At 58.8% G+C, this 24542-nt stretch overlaps 2 protein-coding genes across 2 annotated transcripts; one reads left to right on the forward strand and one right to left on the reverse strand.

Annotated features, from left to right (window-relative positions):
• The first annotated feature begins 1837 nt into the window (after positions 1 to 1837).
• Positions 1838 to 12652, forward strand: CSDC2 (cold shock domain containing C2). The gene is made up of 4 exons (XM_059187110.1): positions 1838 to 2129; positions 9981 to 10279; positions 11449 to 11571; positions 12153 to 12652. Exons 1-4 carry the CDS (start codon positions 1974 to 1976, stop codon positions 12313 to 12315), a joined length of 741 nt encoding a protein of 246 aa, XP_059043093.1. The 5' UTR covers positions 1838 to 1973; the 3' UTR covers positions 12316 to 12652.
• A 1722-nt stretch (positions 12653 to 14374) lies between these two features.
• On the reverse strand, positions 14375 to 24018 carry PMM1 (phosphomannomutase 1). Its single transcript, XM_059187109.1, has 8 exons — positions 23853 to 24018; positions 20838 to 20955; positions 19724 to 19800; positions 19506 to 19597; positions 19192 to 19291; positions 16133 to 16208; positions 15296 to 15411; positions 14375 to 14918 (listed from the first exon to the last, which is right to left on the reverse strand). The coding sequence occupies exons 1-8, from the start codon at positions 23937 to 23939 to the stop codon at positions 14796 to 14798; spliced, it is 789 nt and encodes a 262-aa protein (XP_059043092.1). The 5' UTR covers positions 23940 to 24018; the 3' UTR covers positions 14375 to 14795.
• Positions 24019 to 24542: the final 524 nt, after the last annotated feature.

Genomic DNA, 24542 nt, shown 5'->3' on the forward strand with positions numbered 1-24542 from the left:
TTTTAGAAATTTTTTTAAAAATTTATCTATTTAACAGAGAGAGAGATCACAAGTAGGCAAAGAGGCAGATAGAGAAAGAGGGGGAATCAGGCTCCCTGCTGAGCAGAGAGAATCTGATGCGGGGCTTGATCCCAGGACCCTGGGATCATGACCTGAGCCGAAAGCAGAGGCTTTAACCCACTGAACCACCCAGGTGCCCCTCCTCATCCAGAGCTGTTACAAGCAGCATGTGAGCTGGTGCTCGTGTGGGCCCTTTGAAAACTATGATTCTCTTTGGAAGAGAGGAAGACCAAGAAAGAAGAGAAGGGTTTAAGCCGGGTGAGGTTCCACTGGGAGGGTTCTCAGTCTAGTGAGTGGAACAGAATCCAAACTCCAGGCCTCGGGTGCGGATGGGCCACAAGGATCCCCACCTCTTGTGCAGGATCAGAAACGTAGCCTGTCCGAGCCTGATTGTTCTGGGAGGTTCTGGAAGAGCAGGGATCTGTGGTGGCCTTGGACAGCCCTGGGTTCAATATCTTTCTAGCCAGATAATGAACACGGGCAACTCCCTCCTCCTACCCGAGCCTTACGTCCTCAGCAGCAGAGCAGGGGCGGCGGTCATAAATGGCTGGACCGCTGTGGGCCTTGGGCGAGGCAGAGCCCGCTGGGAAGCCCTCAGTGCGTCTTACTGGCTGTTGTTATTTGCGTTTTTCTCAATCATTTCCTTTTTGACCCCCTCCTCCTTCTGATCTTAATAAGACTTCTGTTCAAATGCCAGCCTGCCTCAGGAGGATGAAGGATGCTTGCGGGAAAGCTTCCTTCTCGCCAAGCTGAGGCCTAGGAGAAGGGGTGGGGAGGAACAGAAACCCCAGGTGGAGGCCTCTTTAGCGGGGCCTGAGGCTTAACTGCAGACTGCTCTGCAAACACTGAGCACCGTTGAGAAAGGGCCTTCTTCCCTTCTTTGCAGAGAGGCTGCGGAGGATCAGAGTCCGTAAAAGATTTTCCCAAGTGATCACGGGCCTGGGGATGCTGGAGCGGAGATCCACACCCAGGGTCTCTCTGATGTGGAGACAGGGGCACTGGGAAGGGCGCAGGGGTCGTCCGACCTGGAGAAAGAGAGAAAGATAGAGAGAGAGAGAAGCAAGCTTATCACTCCCTTAGGGGCTTCTCGATTGAATTGAATTGAATTGAATTGAATTGAATTGAGTTGAGTTGAATTGAATTGAATTGAATTGAATTCAATTCAATTCAACAGAAACATCGTCCACTGTGGGCCACTGTGGGCCGGAGAAGGAGAGGCGCTCCTATAATTGCAGACAAGGATCTCCACCGAGCAAGGGGTAGACCTGAGCAGTGTCGGTGCTAATGGTGGCCGGGGACACTGTGGATCCACAGGGCAGAGGAAGGTCAGAGAGTCCCCAAAACGGGGCTCGCCCCGCCCTTGTCGGGGCTCCCTCAGAGAGGGCTCCTTCCCCTCCTCTGTTCTCCCAGACTCACCACTACCCCCGGCCCAGACCCCGAGGCCCCCAGCACAGTCTCCTGTACACCCCCCACAACCCCCCACACCCCCACCCACACGCACACACGCACGCACACACGCACGCACACACGCCCACCCCCCAGCTCTCTAATTGCCAGGAATGCGGGCTGCCCCAGCTTCTCTCTCTCCCTCCTCCCCCCGCCGCCCCGCACCCCCCCCTCCCCGCATTCCTCAGCAGCTACTCCCACCTGGCAGGGCAAATTATACCCCAGCCTGACAATAAAAGCCACTTTCCAAAAAAAGAAGCTTTAGGGCCGGGAGAGACGCAGCTAAAACTCCCTCACCCCGTCCGCGCCTGACTCAGGAGGCGGTGTCTGGCCCCGAGGCAGCAGGGCCCTGGGTCCCTTTAAGCCGGGAGTACAAATTCCCATCCCCGTCCCTCCCCCCCCCCCCCGGCTCCTCCTGACGTCAGGAGGAGGGCGTGTGTGAGTGAGTGAGGGGCTCGAGGTGCCGCATGCTCACACACACACACACACACACACACACACTCGTCGTACACACAACCCATCTCAGACCCGGCCCCTGCTGGCCAGCTCCGAGGGCCAGAGGGAGGCAGAGTGCTGAAGGCGGCTGCGGGAGGCGGTGGCTGGACCTCGGCTGCCCCGGAGAGGTAAGGGACAGGACGGGGCGGCGAGGGCACACCAGCTCGAGAAACTGGCTTTGGCAGGGACCACGCGGGGAGGTAGGACACGACGGGGCTGGGAAGGTGGGTCCCTCCCCTGGGGCTGGCCCAGCCCCGTTCCATTTACAGAGGAGGGTGTTGGAGGGTTTGTGGAGGAGCCCACCCGGTCCTCCCTCCTCCCTCCTCCCTCTCTCCCTCCTTCCTCCAAGCCCCCAAGAGGAGCCGAGGCCGTGTGGCTCCCTGTGAGGCGTGTGTGTGTCTGTGTGTGTGGGTCTGTGTGTCTGTGTCTGTGTCTGGGACTTGTGTCTGGCCCAAGAGGCAGAGAACAGCAGACACCTGCCAAGCCGCAGCCTCCCGTCTGGGAACCGGGGGAAGAGAAATGACTGGGGAATAATTGTGCTCCGACCCGATGCCGAGAGGTCGGAGCACAATGCAGCAGGGGGCATGTGTCCGTCCCCCTGGAATTCGGGGCTGGGGCCCGGGGACCGACCATTTAGGGCAGGCAGACAGTCGGACCTGGAGCAGCTGTGTCGTCCTGACTCTATTTCGTCCCCAACGCGATGGGGATAATTGTGTTAATGGGCTTGGAGAGGCGGCTCCTTGTAATTATCCTCGCCTCCGAGCAGCCCCCACCCAGAGCTCTCGCCTCTCCCAAGGCCACTCCTCTCCCCTGTTTGCTGGTCTCGCTCTGACCTCCGCCCTTGCCAGGGTGCAACCCTGGGGCGGCGGGGTGGGGGGTGGAGAGGCGAGGGTGCTGAGCCCGGGGCTGCTGGCCCCCAGCTGTGGGTTGCTGGGACTCGGGGCAGCCTGGGCTAGCCCCAAGTCCTTGAGTGGCCTGCCCGGGCACAGGGAGTCCGGGCAGAGATAAGGGGTGATGCTGGCACCCGCAAGGGAGACAGCAGGTTCCTGCCAAGCTGCCAGCCTGCAGGCTCTTCCCAGGGAGAGGGGAGGGACGCGGCGCGAGAACAATAATAAATACGGAGTGTGAACTGCTGCATCCGCTGGGGCTGGGGGAGGGGAGGAGGAAGTGCGCCCGGGAGGAGGGTGGGCAACCTCCCTGAGAGCCTGGCACCGTGCCCACCTGGATGTGCTCCAGAACCGGGCTCTCGATGGGGAGGGGCAGTCTGCAGCCCCTTGGAGAACGGGGAGCCAGTTCCCCAAAACTGACTGCATCCCAGAGGCCCCTCCAAATTCTGGATGTTTCCTTCACCCAGACTCCCCCCCGCCCGCCTACCCCCACCATTTCCTTGAAGTCCTTTCCAGCATCTATTTCCCATATCTGTCCCACCCCTCCGGATCTGTGTCCCTCCACTCCAAAAAAAAAAAAAAAAAAAAAAAAAAAAAAAGATCTGAGCAGGAACTGGTCACAGAGAGGCCTGGGAAAGGCCCGGGGACAGTTTGGGTCACGGGGTCCCCTGCCAGGCCTGGCAATGTTCACGGATGCCCGTTGGCCTTGGAGGGGCTCTGGAGGGAGGAATAGGGGGACCTACACTGCCAGCCTGTGCGGAGGGGACACCCGCGGGCGGGTCTGGAGGCAGGGCCCCAAGATTGGCACCAGCAGAGGGCGCTCCGGGCTTGGGTGAGAGGGTCGTGTCTCGGGGTCACCGCCAGCACCGCCAAGTCCCGGAGCCTGGTGGGAAGGGGGCTTGGGGCAGTTGGGGCCCCTGTCCACGCAGAGCAGCCAGGTAGGGAACAACAAGTAGTGGGGGGCTTCTCCCTTGCTCCAAAGCAGGTGGAATGATGGTCACTGGGGTGGCAGCTGACACCCCGGTGAGCTCTGGGCTTTGAGGTCACACTGATTTGAGTTCAGCTACTCTAAGTGTGACTTTGACCAATCCTTTCCTCTCTCTAGGGGACTCAGAGTGGGAAAGTGACTTGCTCAGGGTCACACAGCCTGGCAGAGATGGGATGTGAGCACGCCTCTTGCGGGGCCCATTCTGGCATCTTTACCCTCACTGGTGCCAAGGAAGCCCGAAGGCCTTCCTCAGGGTGGCCCCTCCCCCAGGCAGTAGGGGCATGTGACAAGGAGAGTGAAAAGGTCTCCATGAAGCTCAAATATAGGCTGGGGCAGCCCCTAACCCCCATGCGCGCGCGCGCGCACACACACACACACACACACACACGCGCGCGCGTGTATGCACGCGCACGCACACACTGTAGGAGGGGGAAGAACCAGGTTTAATTAGGTCACCTCCAGCTGCTGGAGCAGCTTTGGCACTGAGGTATTTTAAGGACTGTCTGGGTGGCTGGGGGGGGAGGGGCTGGGGAGGTGCCAGCTTCTGGCTGGTGGTCCTGAGGTTGTTTCCTGCTCCTAGGACCGCCGACCGTAGATAAGACCCCGACATTGAGAAAGCCCTCTCACCGCCATCCAGTGCCCTGTGTCCTTCCCCTTTATAAGCCACTGTACCTTCTCCGGCCCGTGGCTGCTCCTGCACGTGGGGGCTCAGGGCTGGGACATACTCACTGGGGGAGTTGTTTTGAGGCTTGCCAGAGTTGGCAAGTGATTCACCCAAGGTCATAGTCTGAGTCGGCACAAAGCCAGAAATAGAACCCCAAGGCCTGACTCCCCAGTTTTTCCACACCCCCGTTCTTCCTTCACCAGCGGAGGGCAGGAGATGTCAGGGAGCTTTCCTCCCCCCTCCCACAGTCTCACGTGCAGAAAGCACCTCCCCTGACCACCTGTGTGACCCCAGGTAGCTTCTTTCCTTCTCCGGGCCTCAGTTTACTCTATTGAAGAATGGGGCTAATAACAGTCATTGTCACGTAGGGCTGTTGTGGGGACCTCCTGAGGAAATGAGGCCAAGGACTTGGCAGAGCACGGCCATGTGGCTAACGATCTATATGTGGTAGCCGTGCCTCTTGTCACGTTCGGACTTCCCACGCTGTGCCCTGGTCAGTCTGGTCCTCCCCCTGGAGGCTGGGGCTCCCTCCTCCTGTGCCTGTGGTCCCAGTGCCTGGCAAGCAATTTCCTTGCAGTTACATGTGTTTTTTTGACAGCCTCAGAGGACAGTTGGACTGACCTTCAGTAGGCATCTGGGCCAGTGATGATTCAAGCAGCTCAGGAGAAAAGTGAGGCTAAGAGAGGGTCAAGGGCGGGCCCAGGTCACACAGCACTGGGGGGTTGATCCAGTCGGCTTTCCCTACTCTGCCCCAGACCAGAGACATTCGCACAGTCAAGAGAGGACTCTGACAGCCATTGCCTGCCCCGTCTTTTTGGGGTGTCTGAGAACTGGAGAAGCCCCAGCACCAGGACGATGGTCACCTGCTGACAGGGCTGACTCACACTGTATCACAGCCTCGCCTCAGGTTACCTCTGAACAGCCCCGATGTTCTGGTTTTACCTCCCCTAGTCCTTCTGTCCGCAGAATGGCCAGGTTTGGCCTTCATGCAGAAAAATACAGACCAGCGTGGCCGGAAGGGTCGAGCCAGAACACATGGGCAGGGAGACGTGCCCTCACAGGGGGACCGTTGATACAGCGGCCCCTCAGCCCCTCCCACACACGGGACAGGTGCCACTAATAGCCCTCGGACAGATAAGGAAACTGAGGCTCAGAAAGGGAGGGTCACTGGCGTCCAGCCCAGGCCAGAAATGGTCCCGACCTGTCCTCGAACCTCCAGCGGCCCGTTCTGAAGGGCTTCGTTCTGGGCCACATGTGCTCCCAGACACTAGGACTGAGTCCCCTGGGGGCTGGGCTTTACCCTGAATTGAAACAAACTTTCTTCAAACTCATGTGTTTTGCGGCTTTGGGGAGTTTATTTTCCCCTTCAGTTCTCAGGGAAAGGTCTTTTAGTAAAAACTCCAGCCGTGTTTTGGCTGAACCAGGAGCAGAATTTAAGAAGAACACCATTTGCTTTCAGCTGAATCTGGGCTCTTCTCACTCACCTGCTGTGTGACCTTGGGTGAGTCACTCCACCTCCCTGAGCCTCAGTTTCCTTAGCTGTAAAATAGAAATGATGGAAATTCCAACCTTTCAGGGCCACTGGGAGATTTCGGAAGGGAGAGTGACCTCTGTAAAGACTTTTGCACTAGATACAGCATTCAGACAATAAAAGCCTGTCTTTACTGGTTCCTTTCTGCAGCAACACCCTGGGGAGAGGGTCTGAACTGGAAGTTTGCTCTGTGTCCCCTTATTCTCTTCTGGCAGGGCCCAGAGAGGGGAAGCCTGTCCAAGGTCGCACAGCAACTCAATGGCAACGCAGGGCCTGAACTCAGGGCTCCAGAGTCAGATTACCTTGCTTCTAGTCCTGGCTCAGACATTAATTGCTGTGTGGCCTTGAGTGAATGACTTGGTCTCTCTGAGCCTTAGTTTCCTCCTCTGCAAAATGTAGTCATGATGGCAGCCGTTGAAAGGGCCGCTGCAGGAATTAATAAGGGAGAAGCTCTGAGGGGCAGGGCGGGGACCTGGTAGGTGGACAAGACCTTGAGATACAGGAAAGAGGGGGGTGGGGCTGGGCTTGGCTTGGCTCAGCTGGGGCTCTCCTTCCTCCCACTCCCTCTTCCCCCTAAGCCCAATTTAGCAGCCGTGTCTGGGAGGGGCGACCTCTCGCCCAGCACCTGCTGTTCTCCCCCGCACTGCCTCCCATTTCATCCTCACAGGAGCTCTGGAGGACGGTTCCGGCACTCCCCGTTTTCCAGAAGAGGAGGGAGTTGGGGGAGATCCGAAAGCAGCACCCTCTGCCCCCCTGGAGGCGGCCTTTTCTGCACCCCCAGCCCTCTCTCCTAAGGCCAGCCGTGGGCTGCTTGCGCAGAGCCAGTGTTTGGGGTGGGGTTGAAGGGCCGGGAGCAGCCAGGCCTGTGGGGCCAGAGGGCAGGAAGGCCTATCCCTGCCCTTACTCTATCCCCCTCTCTTCTGCTGCCGAGTCCCTTGTGGGGAACCCATTTTGGGGAGGGGAAGGGAGAGGGGCCTTCCCTCACCCCTAACCCTGGGTAATTAATCAATGCATCTCTCCCCCTTCCCTGCAAGAGGCTTCGTTCGGGTCGGGAGACCCGGCTGGCCTGGCCAGAGCAGGGCCTGGCTCAGCTGTGTCTCCCTGGTAACGGCTGTGGGCTGCCTCTGCCCCTCCTCCCCACGACCTCCCAGCACCGGCTGTCACCACCAAGCACAATACCAGCTCTGGGAAAACTGTGCAGTGGGCAGGCTGGGACTGCCCCGCTTTCTGGACAGAAGGAAGGGGAGCGTCTGTCCACCTGCCACCCGTGCCCAGGTGCAGAGGGGACACCTGAGCGGGCAGTGTGAGGCCCCGACGTCTCTTGCTCTCCTGGCTCGGACTGCTTGGGTAGTTTTGCTGCCCGGTTTCCTTTTTGATAACAGCTTTATGGCGATATAACCCACATACTGTATGAGTCAACCGTTCAAGGTGGACAAGTCAGTGGTTTTCAGTATAGGCACAGAATTGTGCAACAAGGCCATGATCAACCTCAGGACATTTTCATCGCCCCAGAAAGAAACTGCACCTGTTAGAATTTACTCCCCATGATCCCCCCCCCCCCCCCCACCAATTCCTGGCAACCACTGATGTCCTTTCTGTCTCTGTGGACTTGTCCATTCTGGACATGTCACATGAATAGAATCACACAACGTGCTTTCTTGTGGCTGGCTGGCTTCTTCCACTTGGCGAAAGGGTCTCCAGGCTCATTGGTGTTGCAGCCGGTGTCAGGAACTCCCGTTCCTCTTTACGGCTGAATCCTATTTGGCTCTGTGGCTAGACCACGGTTTGTGTCTCCGCTTGTCTGTTGATGGACTTCTGGCTCGTTTCCACTTTGGGCCTGTTGTGGATAATGTTGCTGTGAACGCTCAGGCCCAAGTTCTCGTGTGATTGCGTTTTCTTCTCTCTAAAAATGGGAATAAAAATGCCAAACCTGGCCCGGCCTCCTGGAGCAGGCTCGGAACGAAAAACCCCACGTCGGCCTCAGGGGGCTGTGAGGAGCTGTGAGGGGCCGTGAGGGAGCAGCTCTCCTGGGTGGAGAGGCATGTTGGGGGGCGGGGGTCTGGGGAGGAGGAAGGCCGCAGCATCTCCACCTGGAGGCCGGGCAGAAGCAGCTCCTGATCCTGACCCAGACGGGTCCCACTTGCTGTGTGACCTTGAATGGCGGCCAGGAGACCTGCCCCACTGTTGGATCTTGTGACTTCTCCGCTCTCCCTTCCCTTGCCACACTGCGTTTCAGGGCGATTCTGCCCTGGAAATTCTAGGCCGGAGTGGGGGTGGGGCACAAGATGGAGGCCAGAAATAGGGTTGCGGCTCAGGGATTTACCTTAGGCCCTAGGGTCTTTGGGGGAGGGGGAGGTAGTGAAGAAGGGGGCTGAGGAGGCGGAGAGTCCCGTCCTCATTCCTGCACAACTGTAGATTAGGATGGGGCCTCTGGGAAGGCCTAGGCTTAGCCAAGGCTCACCGGAGCTGGTGAGGGAGTCAGGCAGGGTTTATCAGCTGCATTATACAGAGGAGGAGACTGAGGCCAGTGGAAGTTCTCCCCAAGGTTGGCGGCTGGTACGTGGCAGAGCTGGAGGGCTCCTGGTCCAGGTGTCCAGTCTGGCCCCACTGTGGCCCCGGGCTCCGTCCACAGCCCGGCTCGGTACCCTGAGCCATCCTCCCCGGGGTTCCACGGCAGCGTGTCTTAGGGTCTGAGACTTCCCAGCCCCGGTGGGGAGAGAACTATGTTCTCTTCCTCAGTAGAGGAAAATATAGGGTGAATTTTTTCAAGGTCATCCGGGCACTTAGCAGGTGATGAGGGAATTTCTACTGCTGAGCATTGACGATAGCCATTCATTGGGTATCTCTGAGATGCCGATATTGTCACACACTCCGTCGGTGACCCCTCGCAACCTTGCGCGGTAAGTATTCTCAATCTCACTTCAGAGCAGAGGAAAATAGGGCTAAGGCAAACTCACCAGCGTTCCCAAGGGCTTCCCACGCCCCCGCCCTGGCATGGAGAGAGGTGCTGAATCCTGACAGCAACCTTGCCGCCAAGTGAAGACCAGCACTAGCCCCATTTTACAGTGCAGAAAACTGAGTCAAAGATTAAAAGCGTTGACCAAGGCAGGCTGCATAGCCGGTTAGGGGCAGGAGGCAGGATTCAAACCCAGGTCACCTGGCTCCAGAGCCTGCACTGTCTCCTGGAACTGTTGAAGTCACCAAGTGACAGTGACGAAGCTGAGATTCGAGCCCAGGTGTGTGGATGTGAAGCTGCTCACACTTGGGCCAAACTGTGTTCCAGATGGTCACTGGCTGCTTTCCCCATCCTACCTCCCAGGGCCCTGGAGTTAGAGAACTGAGCCTTAAGCTGGAAGGACTTGGAGGTTAGTTTTAGCTTGGACCATCCCTTGTGACCCAATACCGTGGACGGGGGACTTCAACGACAGTTTAACTCTCACAGTTCTGGAGGCTGGCGGGCCGAGATCAGGGAGCCAGCATGGTCTGGTTCTAGTCAGAGCCCCCTTCCTATAGACAGCTTCTGTCTCGCTGTGTCCCCACGTGGCGGCGAGGAAGCAAGGTCTTTGGGTCTCTTCTTCCAAGGGCACTAATCCCATCACGCCCCCCCGCACCCCTCTCCCACCTCACCTGCTCCAAATGGCTTCCCAGAGGCCCCATCTCCAAATACCACCACATTGGGGTTAGGACTTCCAGATAGGAATTTTAGGGGGAAATAATTCAGCCCAGAGCAAGCTTATAGGACCGTTTTGTCTTTCTGGGAAGGATTCTGAGTCAGTGTGGGGCTATGAGTGGCCTGAGGTCACTCTGTGAGGGTCGGTGAACCGGCCCAACCCTCCAGGCTCCGGCCTGGTGTCCAGAAGATGCTCAGCCTGGCCCATACTCAACTCTGCCTCTTTCTCTCCCTTCTAGACGGAGGCCGTGGCTGGTGCGGCTGCCGAGCAGGGCCAGGCCGGGCCCTGCCCGCAAGGACGCCCAAGTTCTTCACCGGCCCCTGTGCCCGGGAGCCCACCGGGCTCTCTCGCGGGACCCGCCATGACTTCAGAACCCACGTCGCCCCCGGTAGTGCCCCCACTGCACTCCCCCAAGTCTCCTGTCTGGCCCACCTTCCCCTTCCACCGGGAGGGCAGCCGGGTCTGGGAGCGGGGCGGCGTCTCGTCCCGGGACCTGCCCAGTCCTCTGCCCACCAAACGGACCAGGACGTATTCAGCGTGAGTACCTGCCCCTCGCCCAGGCTCCGGGGATCTTTCCCCAGGACAAGGCTCCAGTCCTATCCTTGTGTAACCCCTGCTGTCCTCACTCAAGGACTCAAGGGAGCTGGATATGGACCTTCCAGAAACTACTGTGTTCATTCATTCATTCATTCTTCACTCCACTAAGATCTACTGAGCATCTGACTAGGGCATCCGGTGGTGAATAAGACAGTCTCTGCCTATAAGCTGTCTATGATCCAGAAGGAATTTGTCTACAGTTCACCTCCACCCAGCAGGGTTGGGAGAGAGGACACAATGTCAGGCATCAGGGGGGATGAGGTCCTAGTGGGTTTGGAGGACGTGTTAGGTGAAGAAGGAAGTTGGGTGTTCAAGGTACATGGGTCAGCCTGGACCAAAATGGAAGCAAGGACTGGCCTCTGGTGAGGGGTGGGCGGGCTAGACAGAGACCAGACTTGGGCCTCTGGGGTAGTTCGCTGGCTGGGGTCACATGGGAGAGGTGATTTGGAGAGATCACAGGCGGACTGACTTGTCTTGGCCAAAGGAGAGATTTTTTGTTTTTGCTTTAAGTAAGCCCTACACCCAACATGGAGCTTGAACTTACAACCCTGAGAGCAAGAGTCACGTGCTCCACCGACTGAGCCAGCCAGGTGTCCCTAAAGGAGAGGTTTTGGATGGGACTGGTTGTCCCCTGTGTCCAACCCAAGGCTGGGCACAGAGCAGATGCTTGATAAATGATAAATGAGTGGGTAAGGGACAAATAAGTGAATAGGATACCGTGACCTCGAAAGGTAGTGAGCTCCCCATTTTGAGAGGTATTCGAGTTCAGGTTCGGTATTCTTCACTCAGAAGTCTTACAGCAGGAGCCCATGTAAACCTGAATCGTCTCAGGAGGAAAGGGTGCTCTGCACAGAGAGGGGCACTGGCTGGGAGTCAGGAAATTTGCTTGCTGTGTTCCCTTGGAGAGCCAGTTGCCCTCTCTGGGCCTCAGTCTCCTTATTGTCCAATGGGACCATGACAGAGCATTACCATGTGCAGTTTCTGGGCTGGGGAGGACTTTCTACAGCCCTGGGACAGGCTCTACAGGCAGACATGGCCAGGGAGGGCTGTGGGAGTCCAGGGAGGGGAGTCCCCAGATCACAGCTCTAATCCCCCTACTCTTACCTCAGGACAGCCCGGGCCTCGGCTGGCCCCGTGTTCAAAGGCGTCTGTAAGCAGTTCTCACGCTCACAGGGCCACGGCTTCATCACCCCCGAGAATGGATCCGAGGACATCTTTGTGCATGTATCTGAGTGAGTCCCTCCCCCACTACATTCCTGGCTGGGCCCCTACTGCAGGCTCCTGGCAAGGCCTCTAGAAACGCCTCTCCAGGCCTGTACCCTGGCTGGCTGAAGTCTGTGTCCCTGGCATCTTTCTCCTCCTGTCGCAGGGGCTGCTGGTGCGTGGGAGGGGGAGCAGGGGAAGGCTGGACCAGGTGGGGGGGGGGGACATCCCGGACCCAGAAGCCCCGGGAACTACTGGCTGAGCCCTGGGATCCAGCATCACGGGCACTGAGAGGGCGGGGCCAGCCCCTGGGTCTTTCGGCCTGGAAGGTAGATGGGCATGGGAGAGCTGACCTAGGCCTGGCCCCCAGCCCCGGTGCCAGGCAAACCTGGGGAGGGCACTGAGCTTCTCTAGGCCTCCAGACCTCCCTTGCCTTTCGTGTCTCAATCCCCAAAAAGCACAGACAGGAGGGACCATTTCGGAGTCCCATTTTACAAGTTAGAGAGCTGAAGCTCTGAGAAGGGAGGGGAGGCCACCCTCAGGCCAGCCCGCGGCAGGTGTCTGGGAGTGGGGCCCGCTGCTGGGCTGACGCCGCTCTCCCGCCCGCCAGCATCGAGGGGGAGTACGTGCCCGTGGAAGGCGACGAGGTGACCTACAAGATGTGCCCCATCCCACCCAAGAACCAGAAGTTCCAGGCCGTGGAGGTGGTGCTCACCCAGTTGGCCCCACATACTCCCCACGAGACGTGGTCCGGCCAGGTCGTGGGCTCCTAGGCTGGGGGGCTTGCGTGTCAGCCGCCGGGCGGGTGGGGAGCCACACAGGGTAGATGGGCAGCTGGGGGCTCCAGGCCCCGCTGCACTGGCTGGCCCGGTCCCCTGGGCGGCCTCAGCATACACGTCTGTCTGTCTGTGCTTGTGGCCGTGAGCACGTGCCTCCATCCGCCCCCCCGTGACCCGTGACTGTTGCGTGAGCTGGACCAAGGGGAGGCCCCCAGCCCCGCCTGTTTGTCCGCTGTCTGCTTCCCCTCCCTGCCACATCCGCACAGGACCCTCTCGCCCTCCTGTCCACCGAGCCCGAGGGCCTGCGTCGGGCCTGGGCCCGGGAGGCAGCGGGCCCCGGTGGGCTCCTGTCCATACCAGCGTGTTGCCCTTGCCTCTGCTCCAGGCCTGGCCCAGGGACCAGACTCTGCTTGTGCTCCTTACCCCTCCCCCCTGGGCTGGGGCCTCCCACGGTGGCCTGCAGCCCTTCCCTCAGAAGCCTGGCCAGCGAGAGCTCTGGGGGCGCCTCCCAGCCTCTGGCAGGGTAAGAGGGTAACCCTTGGAGTCAGACCCCCCCTCACTGCCACGGGCCCAGCCTCCCTTCCTTCCACCTGCTCCCTCCTCTCAGCGTCCCGGAGAGGCAGGCAAGCAGGAGCTGAGGGCAGAAGGCGGTTTTGGGGTCTCAGTTTTGCCGGCAATGGTCCCTCTGCCTCCTCAGTCTGGCAATGGCTCTGTGAGCTCAAGGCTGTGTCCCCTCCCCTGGGCTGCACTGAGCCACGCCACCACCACTCGGGAGACACGGATCTGTGGAGGGGTGGGGGCACGTCTCCCCCGGCTTGGACGGAACCATCCCCCTCGCCCTGACCCACAAACTCCGCTGATGCTCTGCCCATGCCCAGATGTGGCTGCTGAGGACCCCACCAGGCAAACGTGTCCCCATTCAGGCAGGGCCAGGCAGGGGCACCCACAGGCTGGCCCTCGGCCCAAGACCACTAGCCCCGCAGCCCCTTGCTGGACTCTCTCCCTGAAGCTTCAGCCCTTACTACTGGCCCCAGTAGGCCAGCGGCTGGGGGGTATGGTCCTGATCTCGTGCATTGGGTCCCTTAAGGTGTGTGCGTCTGTGCGTGTATGTGTCTGTGTGCATTGGCTCTCGGGTGGGGGGGCTGGTGTGGCCTGGGAGGCCAGAAAGGAGAGGCTTTGCCTCCACTACCCCCGCCATCACCACCACACTCCTTCCCAGAGAACACACCATTTGATGGTACAAGAAATGGGGGTCGAGTAAAGGCCTGCCAGGGACAGTGATCCTTGTGAGACCGGGTCTGGGAGTAAAACAGGTTCAAATGCCCAAGATGAGGGGTATCTGTTTAGAAGGATCCCCAGTACTGCAGGTGCCCCGAGGCCCGCGGGGTAGCAATGAGCTGGGGTACGCGCACCACACGTCGGTCCCTACCAGGCTGGGGGGTGATCAGAGCTGCTGAGAAATGGAATGGCCCAGCCTGACCACTTCGTCTGAGCCCAGCTGTTCGGACAAGGCCCGAGGACTTGCCCCAGAGGAACAAGGACTCCCTGGCTTCCTTGGCAGAAGGTTTATGGGTACAGGTTAACTCCTGGGAGCCCCCAAGCCTCCCTCCTTTGAGCAGACCCCCCGTTTTTAGGCACTAGCCAGGACAGAAGATGTGGTAATATCAGCATCAGGGCTGCCTGGGAGGCAGGGGGCGGCTGTGCCCCTCCAAACCCATGCCCCACAGTGTCCAAACCACCTGGACCCCCTCCCAACCCCCATCCTTCCTAACACTGGCAATAAACCCTCAACTGTGACTCCACCTGGCCCAGAGCTGCCTCTGTCTGTCTGGGTCCTGGGGCAGGCGCCTGGGGAGAGTACCCCAAACTTAACCTGTTTTAGGGCTTCAGTGGCCCATTGTCAAGTGGGTCGAAGACTTCCTGTGTGACCTGGCAGGGGGTCGGGGAGTCCCTGCCAGCTCTGCCTCCGCTCCCTCACCTGCCAAGGGGTGGCTGGGACATCCGTGGCTTAAGATGGGCGCCAATTACGCATTCAGACAGAGCCGACACCATACCTTGTTCCAGGAACTTTAATGTTTGAGAGAAAGTTCTGGCAAATACGCACCTTCTCCGGTGCACTGCACCCTGCCTGGGACAGGCAAACTGGGCGGGCTCTATCTCGTGCCAACATTAGCACAGGCCTACTTGCAGCGTAGACCGAAATCTGTCCTGTTCACAAGTACAAGCAGCAGCTGTGGCCAGGGCCATCAAGGTGGAGGACAGAGCCGGTCCCCCCAGGAGCTGACTAGCTGGGGACGGTTGTCCGTGCAGACCCTGGCCCTGTCAAGGGAGGCCTTGGAGCAGGTCATAGGCAGGCATCCTGAGCCACGGGAGGAGGGGCCTGGCATCCCCCAACCCCCACCATCGGGGCCAGGGGCTCTCTTTAGGCCTGGGGGGAGCTCTCTGAAGTCCCTACGAGCAGGCATGGGCCCTGGTCACGCCTCATGCGCGGTCTCTGGGAAAAAGATCTCACGGCATCGCTGTACAGTATCCTGCGGAGAGACCACGCTGTGGCCGACGGTCCGGGGGTCAGCGTAGATCTCGAAGTCATTCCCACCCTGCGCACAAGGGAGGGCAGGAAGGCACTTATGTAGGTGGTGCCTGGAGGAGGTTCCCAGGGCTGAGGCCCAGCATGTGCCCTGCCACAGGGTCCCCTCGCCACACTGGCTCTGCAGAGCTATCTCTCCTCCAGCCCCCCTCAGAACCACCCAGAACCCCACCTTCTCAGCCTTCACCAGATCTGCCCTGACTTGCTGTGTGACATGAGACAAGCGTCCAGGCAGCTCTAGCCCCAGCCTTCCAATCTGTGTAATGGGGCTGAGGAACACTGGCTGTTCTCCAGGGGTCTCCTGAGGGAGGTTTCTGTTCCCCTGTGTCCTGGCCTTGACCTGGGGGTGACTTGGAGTGGAATACACCTGGGCTGAGCCATACTCACGGGGCTGGTCTCGTTCCCAAAGAAGTGGATGGTGTCGAAGCTGTCCTGGTCCAGGCTGTCCAGACAGTAGCGCTTGTCCCAGCCCTCAGGGAAGACATCGAAGCTGATCATGCCGCCTGTGGGGGGTGGCAGACGAGGCTAACAGTGGCGTGGCCCACGGGGTGGACTTGGCCAAGATCCTGCATTTATGCCTACATAGAGCCAGGCACAGGGCCTGGAAGCCTCAGGCTCCTCACTGAGAGCTGTGATCCTGGCGGGCAGAACAGGTGATGAACAGGCCAGGCCACCTCAGGGTAGTGGGGTAGAGAGCCGGAAGCTCCCCCACACAGCGCTGCGGGGGAGACCTCTCTGGGAGGGAACACTGAGCTAAGGCCTGAGCCAGAGCGCCAACTGCAGGGAACCCAAGGCGGAGAAGGGCACCGTGTGTTCTAGTACCAGAGGAGGCCAAGGGCCGTGCAGGGGCGTGGCCACGCAGGTCCTGGGGTCCAGCATGGTCTGCTTTCCCGGGAGCATCCCTGGACACTGGACACTATGACAGTGGTGTTGGACAGCCAGAGCCTGAGAAGAGGCTGCTGGTGGCAGAGGTGTGAGCCGCGGTCAGATTCCAGAAACATTCTGGATGCAGGGCCCTGGGACTTGCTAGGACACTGCCCTTGGGAAGGGGTGAGGGAGATAAACACTGAACAAGACACTTTGGTTTTTTGACCTGAGCAACTGGGTGAGGCAGGGCATGGCCTGGGTTTGGGTGGGGAGGACTATGGGGCAGGAAGGCTTAGGCTGGGGCTGGCGGCCGGGCCAGGCTCTCAGACCCTCCACGGGATGAATGGAAGCACGTACCTCGAGAGAACCTCAGCCCTTTGCCAGCAAACTCTGTTTTCAGGGCTTCCACGAACTTCTCCCGGATCTTCTCCTTCTGCAGGAGGGAGGGAGCACACTCAGGCTCCCAGGGCTGCCGTGTGCCAGGCCCTGTGCCGGGCACACAACTTGCCGGGGGCTCAGAGGTCTCCAGGTGGATACCGTGATCCCCACTTCACAGATGGGGAAACTGAGGCTCAGGGAATGGCTGTGCCCTGTTCAAGGTCAGCCAGCCTCAGTGGCAGAGCCAGGGCCTGAATCCAGAAAGTCAATGACTGAACTTAGGGGCGGATCCTGTCCCTGGGGGGTGTGGGCGGGGTATCTGAAGGAGGCCTTGGAGCGGGGCAGAAGGAGAAGTTTGAGGGGATGGGCTCTGCCCAGCTCAACAAAGCAAACCAGATGCCAGAAATGAGTGTGAGGAGCCACGAGCACATGGAGCCCTGTTACTACGCGGCAGTGGCCGTGGGTACTCAGAGTAAGGTCAGCAGGATGCCAGGCACAGCCATGGGCCCAACCACATGGCGATGTGTGCCGGCTGGACACCTCCGGTGTGCAGGGGTCTGGGGACTTGGGCAGTGCCCAGGAGCCCCCTGCTGCCCCCGACTCCTCAGGCAGGATCTTGCAAGTCTGCAGTGTATCTAGAGACTCGGACTAAGGAGACATGCACTCAAGGACCCCTGGCCTGGCCCCGCTGGGGCCACAGATGGAGGAGCCATGCAGGGCCTAGTGGGGGCAGCACCTTGGCTGCTGTGCTGGGGACCAGTGCCACAGGACAGAAGGTTCATGCAGTGTGGGCTCGCTGTGCCCAAAGCAGCAGCAAGAGCCTGGAGGGACAGTCAGCTCACAGGTGGCCTGGAAGGGAGCTTGCACACATCCTGGGGGACCAAGAGCCACTGAGGATGCTGAAGCCTGGGAGTAGAGTACCTAGGACTGCATTTTAGTCAGTCCGCGCTGGGTAGGACTGGAACCGAGAGAGGCAGGCAGTGGCCAACAGTTTGGGACCTGAAGTGAGCCAGGGAGGACATGAGCTATAAGGCCAGATATGGCCGAATCTGAGGTAAAGGCAGGCCTCCTGGGTTCCAGGCCTGGCTGTGTGACCGTGGGCAAGTCGCCTGACTTCTCTGAGCCTGTTTCCTGAGCTAAAGGATGGAGAGGTAATGAATGAATCCTACCTCCCTCCCTCTCCTAACAAGCAGAAAGGTGGGATGTGAGACCCCTGCCTACTGTGGCCTTACCTTCCCAGCAGGCAAATGGTCCCCCAGGGAGGCCAGAGTTCCCACCAGAGGCCACTTTGTGGGCCCACAGTTAGAGTTAATGGGGCCCCAGGCGACCCAGAAGGGGTATACTTCCTGTCTCTGGAGAAAGAACCCTGTGTGTCAAGTCTAGCCTTAGCAAGAACCAGCACTGTGATCTTGAGCTAGTCAGCCTATGGCCCCAGTGTCCTCGTCTAAGGAAAGGGGCTACCTGCCCTTGGGATCCGAAGGACTGAAGAAGAAGAAAAGAAGAAAAGAAATGGGATCCTGGCTGGTGTAGGTCACACAGGCCAGGGAGTCTGTGCCTTCCCCTCAGACCGGAAGGGGGAGAACAAGAGCCAGAGAGACAAGAAAAGACCCTGGAAGCTGCTGGAAGGGTTAGTGTGTGCCAAACTTCCAACTCGCCCGGTCGGTAGCCCATGGGATGTAACTGTGCTCACCCCCACTTTACAGATGTGCAAACAGAGGCACACAGTAGCTAGCAAAGCCCCCGGCTGCTTGGCAAGCAGGAGGTGGAGCTGGCATTGGAAACTGGGTGGCCTGAGTAGGGGCCACCTCTCAGTATGTGAGTGGGAGGGGTTCTCTGCCAATGGTCAGTCTTCACCACCCCAAAAGGAAAAGTCTCCGTGCCCATGGGCAGTGTCTCCCCTGAGCCTTGGGACATGGACTGGGATGAGGTGGGGGTCAGTGAGCATCCCCGAGAGTCCCACCCACCCTCAAGGAAACCTCAGCCATCTCCTATGGGACCTTGGCAAGTCATTTCCCCTCTCTGAGCCTCAGTTTCCTCATTCATAAAATGGGACACCACCACCTGTTTCATTCATTCAGAAACGATTTCTCGAGCACTTGCTACGTGTTGGGCACATGCCAAGCTGGCCCTTAAGGAGCTTACAGCTTCCGCGGGGGAGACAGACAGTATCCGCGATTTGGAAAGTAGGTTGAGAGAGTGTACTAGAGGGTGGCGACGGCTGCCCGGGGAGAAGCAGGACAGGAAGGGAGCAGGGGCAGGGGCAGGGGTGCCAGGTTGGATGGAGTGAGAAAGAGACACCTGAGCAGAGGTGGAAGGGATGGGGGAGAGCCCAAGCACAGCCCTGAAGCCGTCTCCATCTCCACCTGCGTCTGCAGAATCCGCAAGGAGGACGTGGTTGGAGCAGAGACCGCGAAGGCCAGAGAAGGCAGGGTGGGCGGTGCAGATGACACACAAAATGCAAGTCAAGGTTTAGCAGAGGCGCGCGTACCGGAAGGCGAGAGAAGTATCAGTATGTTCTAGGAACAGATGCACAGAAAGCTGAAAGGTGGGTGCGGGCTGGGCAGACCCCTCAGGGCTCAGGGCACCAGAGGAGGGGCTGGGGCACTGCCAATTGGCAAGGGGAGCGTTGGAAGCACTGTAAGCAGGACGTGGGGGGAGCTGACAGGCTTTAGAAGGTTCTCAGTGGCATCGCTGGAGAACAGACTGGCAGGGGGTTATGGGGGGAGACACACACAGGTGAACAGATCTGAGGCCACTCGAGAGGCTGGCCCCCACGTGGGCGGAAGGTAGAAATGATGCCCTTGGCTTAGGCAAGTGATGGCTGCTGATGCCAGTGACGAAGGGAAGGAAACCAGCCACACAGGAAAGACATGGAGTGCCTAGACCATGGCTCGGGACGGGTGTCCCAGAGGGTATTGGTTGAATCAGAACTCCCACCCCCGACCCCCGCACTGATCCATCTTGCTAAGGAGAAAGAAAGGCTCAGAGAGGCTGAGTGGCCAAGGTCTGAGAGCCTAAGGCTGCGCGGCGGGGGCTACCTTGTCCAGCTCGGAGAACTCGATCCGCTCCTCCAGGGTGCAGCTCCGGCCGATGGGCGAGATGTTCAGCATGCCATTCCGGAACTCGATGAAGGTTCCGCTGGCGGTACAGGGGCAGGGAGAAGGACAGCCCTGAATTCAAATCCAGCCCCATCTGGGACCTCGGCCTCCTCAGACCTCAGGTGGGACAAGAATCCACACAGCGATAAGCTGGGGCCCCAGCGCCTGCCGGTGGCATCCAGGAGACCCGGCCCTGTCCTCCCTCAGGCCTGAGACAGGGGTGGCGGGGCAGGATGCAGGCTGGGAGGGCTCACCGCTTCTTGGGCAGTCTGAGCAGGGCCATGTAGCGCAGGCAGAAGTTGATCAAGTCCTGCAGCAGCTCCTCCCCGAGATGGTTCTGGATGGTCTGGGCAAGGAACGCGGGGCTCTGAGGGCAGCGGGCACAGTGCCCTCCCCCAGTCCGGGACTGAGGCATCAGAGGCTATGCCGCTATGGAAAAGTGTCGCAGGCTGAGGCCCTGAGGGGCACTGACCTGCTTGGAGAGCAGTCGTCCATGCTTATACTGCACGGTCCCATTCTCGGCAAACACATAATCAAACTTCTCGATGACTTCAGGGCACACGGAAGCGGGGAAGAAAGAAAGACTGTGAGACCAAGCCCCCAGAGCCAAGTGGAGAGATAAAGCTCACACTCCTTGGTTTCGCATTCAAAGCCCATTTGTTCCATCCGAAACCTGCTTTTCTCTGGTCTTCACCTTCAACTTTTTTTCCAAACAAGCCAGCAAGTTGGTCAACACCTCCGGGCCTTTGCACGCAGGTGCTTCTGCCTGGATCACCCTCCCCACTCCAAGATCCTGCAGCCTCGAGAGACTCCCCAGCAGAGGGCGCCATTTCTGCCATGCTCCCACCTTGTTTTATTGTTTCCATCATTATTCTGCAAGGGGGGCTGTATGGAGGAGTTTTCAGCTCTGGCTGCCACAGGAAGTGGCTGGAGGGGGCAAGAGGAGAGGCTCCGGGAGCACAGCCAGGAGGGAGCCGGACAATGGAGGGGCCCTCGAGATGCAGTGGTGGGTCCTCAGGGAGATATTTTGAGACTTGCTGATGGGATGCATGAGGGGGCAGGGGAAAAGGTAAAAGTCAGGTAAATTTTCTAGTTCATGAGCTGGTGGGATGTGCCTCAGTTGTGCTGAGACCTGGAAGTCAGCTGAGAACAGATGCTCTGGGGCTACAACAACTTCCCCGGGTGACTTCAGAATCCTCTGTTCAGTGGGATAACTGTGCCCACCCTACAGTGTGGCCATCAGGATGCAGTGAAAAGAAATCAACACATGGTCATTTTCAGTAACTGACTATGTGCACTTTAAACAGGAAACCTGAGACTCAGCAGAGAGAGCTGAGAATGTCAACTACTCCAGGGCAACATCCTGCCTGCTTTGTTCCCTGCCCTTTCTCCAAAGCCTGCCACAGTGCCAGGCACATGGCCGGAGCTCCCTGTGAGTCCGTAAGGGAGCTATCAGACTGTTTCCTCTATTCCCTCTGCCCCACAGAAGCGGGGCTGGGTCTTTGAAGGCGCAAAGGATCGGGGACCTCCCGAACTCCCCCCACCCCCATCTGGACTGTGGAGCCGGCTCTGGGTGCTCCTCCTACCTTCGTCCCCATCTCCCAGCTGCTCGGCAATCTTAGAGTAGTCGGAGCCGCCCACCACACCGATCTGTACCCTACTACGCAGCTTCTGCAGGAAGGCAGCCACCTCAGGGTCAATTTTCTGCAGGGGAGTGGGGAAAGCACAAGATTTCTGGCTGTTAGCAGGTCTGGGACCTCACTCAACCCACACACAGTGCTCAAGGGGGCCCATGTTCCATCTGAATCTGAGGTAGCTCAAGGTTAGAACCCAGACCTCAAAAGGAGACGTCATAGATTCAAACTCTCGCTCAAGTCCCTCAATTGCAGATGGTTCTCGGGCAACTGGCTTTGCTTTCTCTGCCTTAGTGACTGTCCCATCTGTAAAATGGGGATCACAGTAGCAACCGCTGGAGGCGGTCCGTGCTAAGATTAAATGAGATAGTGCATCCCGATTGCTTGGAAACAAACAAGCAATTCAATGTTAACTAATCATGTGAAGATTCCCCAAGGAAATGAAAACTAATGAGTTACACTCCACGTTTTCAGGTTCCCGGCTATTTAAAGCCGACAATACCTGTAGGGAAATGACCTTGTCAAATTCTGCCACTGAGAGTGTAAACTGGTGCAGCCCCTTTGTAGGGCAATTTTGCAAGAGAGCTTAAAATGCATTCACCCCGTCCTCCAGAATTTCCACTTCTCTTGCCTGGGTGTATATGGAGGTTCACTGAGGTGTGGTTTATCATAGTGAAAACCTGCAAACAACTCCTAAGCTTGCTGACCCGAGAAGGGAAACACTTGCTCTGAAATGGTGCCCTGTGGTTACAGAGCAAGGCAGGCCTGTGCTTCCAACAGGCAACAGTCCCTAAGACATGCTGTTAACTGTCCAAAACAGGTAGCTCAGCACAGAGTTTACCTGAGACACACTCTCTCTCTCTGTCCCTCCCCCTGCTTTCTCTCTCTCAAATAAATAAACAAATCTTTAAAAAAAAAAAAAAAAAAAAGGCAAGTTACAGAAAGGCACACACAGTATGACACTATTCATAAAAAAAGGCGGGGTGGGGGGTGAGTGCCTGGGTGGCTCAGTTGTTAAGCATCAGCCTTCGGCTCAGGTCATGGTCTCAGGGTCCTGGGATGGAGCCCTGCATCAGGCTCCCTGCTCAGCAGTGGTGGTGGTGGTGGTGGACAACGGAAATTGCTTCTTCCTCTCCCTCTGCCCCTGCCCCTGGTTGCGGGGGAGGGAGGGCTGCTTCTCCCTCTTCCCTCTGCCCCTGGTTGTGCACTCTCGCTCTCTCAAATAAATAAATAAAACCTTAAAAAAGAAAAAAAAAGGCCACAAAAACTGCTTAATATTTGTTCTGAGTAAACAGATCTAGACAAAGGTCTGGAAGGAAATCACAGGACCGGTAACAACCTTTCTTTGGGGTGGAGGTGGGTCTGGGATCCTGACGTGGTCAGAAGGGACTTTAGCATCTCTGTTACGTTTTCATTCTTCACAAGAGAATGTGTTTGTGAATACGTATATAATTAAAAATTAGCTTTTAGGGCACCTGGGTGGCTCAGTAGTTAAGAGTCTGCCTTCAGCCCAGGTCATGATCCCAGAGTCCTGGGATCGAGCCCCACATGGGGGCTCTCCGCTCAGCAGAGAGCCTGCTTCTCCCTCTCCCACTCCCCCTGCTTGTGTTCCCTATCTCGCTGTGTCTCTATCAAATAATAAATAAAATCTCTAAAAAAATTAGCTTTTATTTATTTATTTATTTATTTAAGTAATCTCTGTACCATGTGGGGCTAGAACTTAGGAACCCCAGATCTAGTCACATGATCTTTCGACGGAGTCCGCAGGGTTCCCTGGTAATTAACTTTCAAGAGCACTAAGGACAGAGCTTGGCATTAACAGGTGGCCAGCAATAACACACGTCCGGGCTGGTGGGTCAGTGGAGCAAAGGGTCAAAGGGAGGGGTTGGAGCTGTGCCTTAGACCTTGCCACCCCCCTCCACGGTCATCTTTCTCCCATCCCTGAGGACCCTGGGAGCTACTGGCAGTAGAGCAGCCTGACCTCTCCCTGTGTTCCCAGAGCCTAATCCAAGGGAAGGGGGTGCCATTTAGGACCTAAGAGGGGAGGCTAAGACCTGGCTTCCCATCAGCCTCTGCCTTGCAACCCAGCCCTACGGGTCCCTGCTCTAGGGGATCCCAGTTGTCCCTTATGGCCTGGCTGGAGGGTGGAACAGCCTCAGGGCTGTCCAGAAAGAGGCCTGCCTATTTACTACCCAGCTGGTGAGAATCGGTCTAGGGGCTCATCTAGGGTGAGATCCAAAGCTAGAAACACTGAGCGCCGGGCAGAATTTGGAGGATCAACACAGCGACAAGTCTTCAGAAGAGTGGTCCTCCCACCCTCCCTGGGCCACGACACCTTCACAGTGACCAGACCAGGCCCAGTGACTCTCACCTCCGGGTGGGCGGAGCCCAAAACTCCTCCGGGGAGGTACAGGAGCCCTCCCTGCCTCCATAACTGAGGGTGGGAGGTGAAGTGGCAGAGGAGCTTGAGAAAATCAGACCTAGGCCCGGGCCTGGAAAGGTCAGGTGGGCTGGCTTCACGACTCCCGGACTCTCACTAGATAGCGACTCTGATGCTCGGGTGCGCGCCGAACCCTGTCTAGAATCCTGGGCTCAGATGCCAGTTTCGGGCTACAGGTGCGTCCTAGAGGCGGGAGCCCGGGCTGGGGAGGCGGGGGCGTCCGGGGACCAGGCCTCAGCAAGGCGAAGCCTGAGCAGGGGTAGGGAAGCCAGGTCCCCGCTCGCAGTCTCCTCCCTCCAGAATCCCACCCGCTCCGACGCTCCCGGGCAGAAGGGGGGCGCAGACACTCGTGGGCTGCGACATGGGGGGCCGGGGCCGCATCACTCCCAGCGGGCGGCCCTGGGGCGTCAGGGACCAGGGACCGCTGCATCCCACACTCCGTCCTGGGGTGTCCAGCATCACCACTTTCGGCCTCTAAGCGTCCGCGTGACACTCCCGACGGCAGCTGCTGAACGTCGGGGCCTTACCTGGCGAGCCGGCGTCAGGGTCCCGTCCACATCAAACAGGCAGAGGACGCGCTCCTTCCTGCGGGCGCCCTCAGCGGAGACCGCCATGGCTGCAACTCCGCGCGCGCGCGGCCGAGGCCAGAGATGCGGCCGCCACAGCCGCTTGGGAAAGAGGCTAGACCAGGCGGGGCCTGGGAGGGGCGGGGCCACGCGGCCCGCCGGCGGGTGCCAAACCGGGAAGGGGCGTGGTCAGGGCGTGATCTCGGCGGGAGAGGGACAGCCCGGACGGGGCAGAGGCGGGGCCTGAGCTGACTCAGGGAGGCTGGTTCTGATTGCACCGGGAGGGGAGGGGGCGTGGCTTGGGGCGGAGCTGAGCGCGGCGGGTTGGTCGGACTGTTTCAAACCAGACGGAGGCGGGGCCTGGGCCCGGGCCCGGCGGGAAGTGATACAACCCGGAAGAGAGGAGCGGGGCCAGAGTCGCTCCTTCGCGGGAAGATTCTGATTGCATCGATCGACAAGGGGCTGGACGGGGGCGGAGCCTCAAACTCCGCAGTGCAGTGCGGGGCGGGGCAGGGCGGGGCAGGGCGGAGCAGGGCGGGGCGGGGGCGGGTCTCAAAGAACCTGTGCAGTCTCGGACTCGCCCAGCTTGCCATCATCTGTGACGCACCCGCCTGTTGCTAATGCCTTTGCCCTACAATTCTCAAGCCTTAA

The sequence above is a fragment of the Mustela lutreola genome, chromosome 8, assembly GCF_030435805.1.
Source record: "Mustela lutreola isolate mMusLut2 chromosome 8, mMusLut2.pri, whole genome shotgun sequence".
Classification (NCBI taxonomy): Eukaryota; Metazoa; Chordata; class Mammalia; order Carnivora; family Mustelidae; genus Mustela; species Mustela lutreola.

Coding starts and splice junctions, on each gene's coding strand:
- CSDC2 (XM_059187110.1), top strand. CDS start 1,974: ATGCTCACACACACACACACACACACACACACACTCGTCGTACACACA. Junction 2,130..9,980: donor ACCTCGGCTGCCCCGGAGAG/GTAAGGGACAGG, acceptor TCTCCCTTCTAG/ACGGAGGCCGTGGCTGGTGC. Junction 11,572..12,152: donor ATCTTTGTGCATGTATCTGA/GTGAGTCCCTCC, acceptor CCCGCCCGCCAG/CATCGAGGGGGAGTACGTGC.
- PMM1 (XM_059187109.1), bottom strand. CDS start 23,939: ATGGCGGTCTCCGCTGAGGGCGCCCGCAGGAAGGAGCGCGTCCTCTGC. Junction 19,292..19,505: donor CTCAGACTGCCCAAGAAGCG/GTGAGCCCTCCC, acceptor CTGTACCGCCAG/CGGAACCTTCATCGAGTTCC. Junction 15,412..16,132: donor AGGGCTGAGGTTCTCTCGAG/GTACGTGCTTCC, acceptor CACCCCCCACAG/GCGGCATGATCAGCTTCGAT.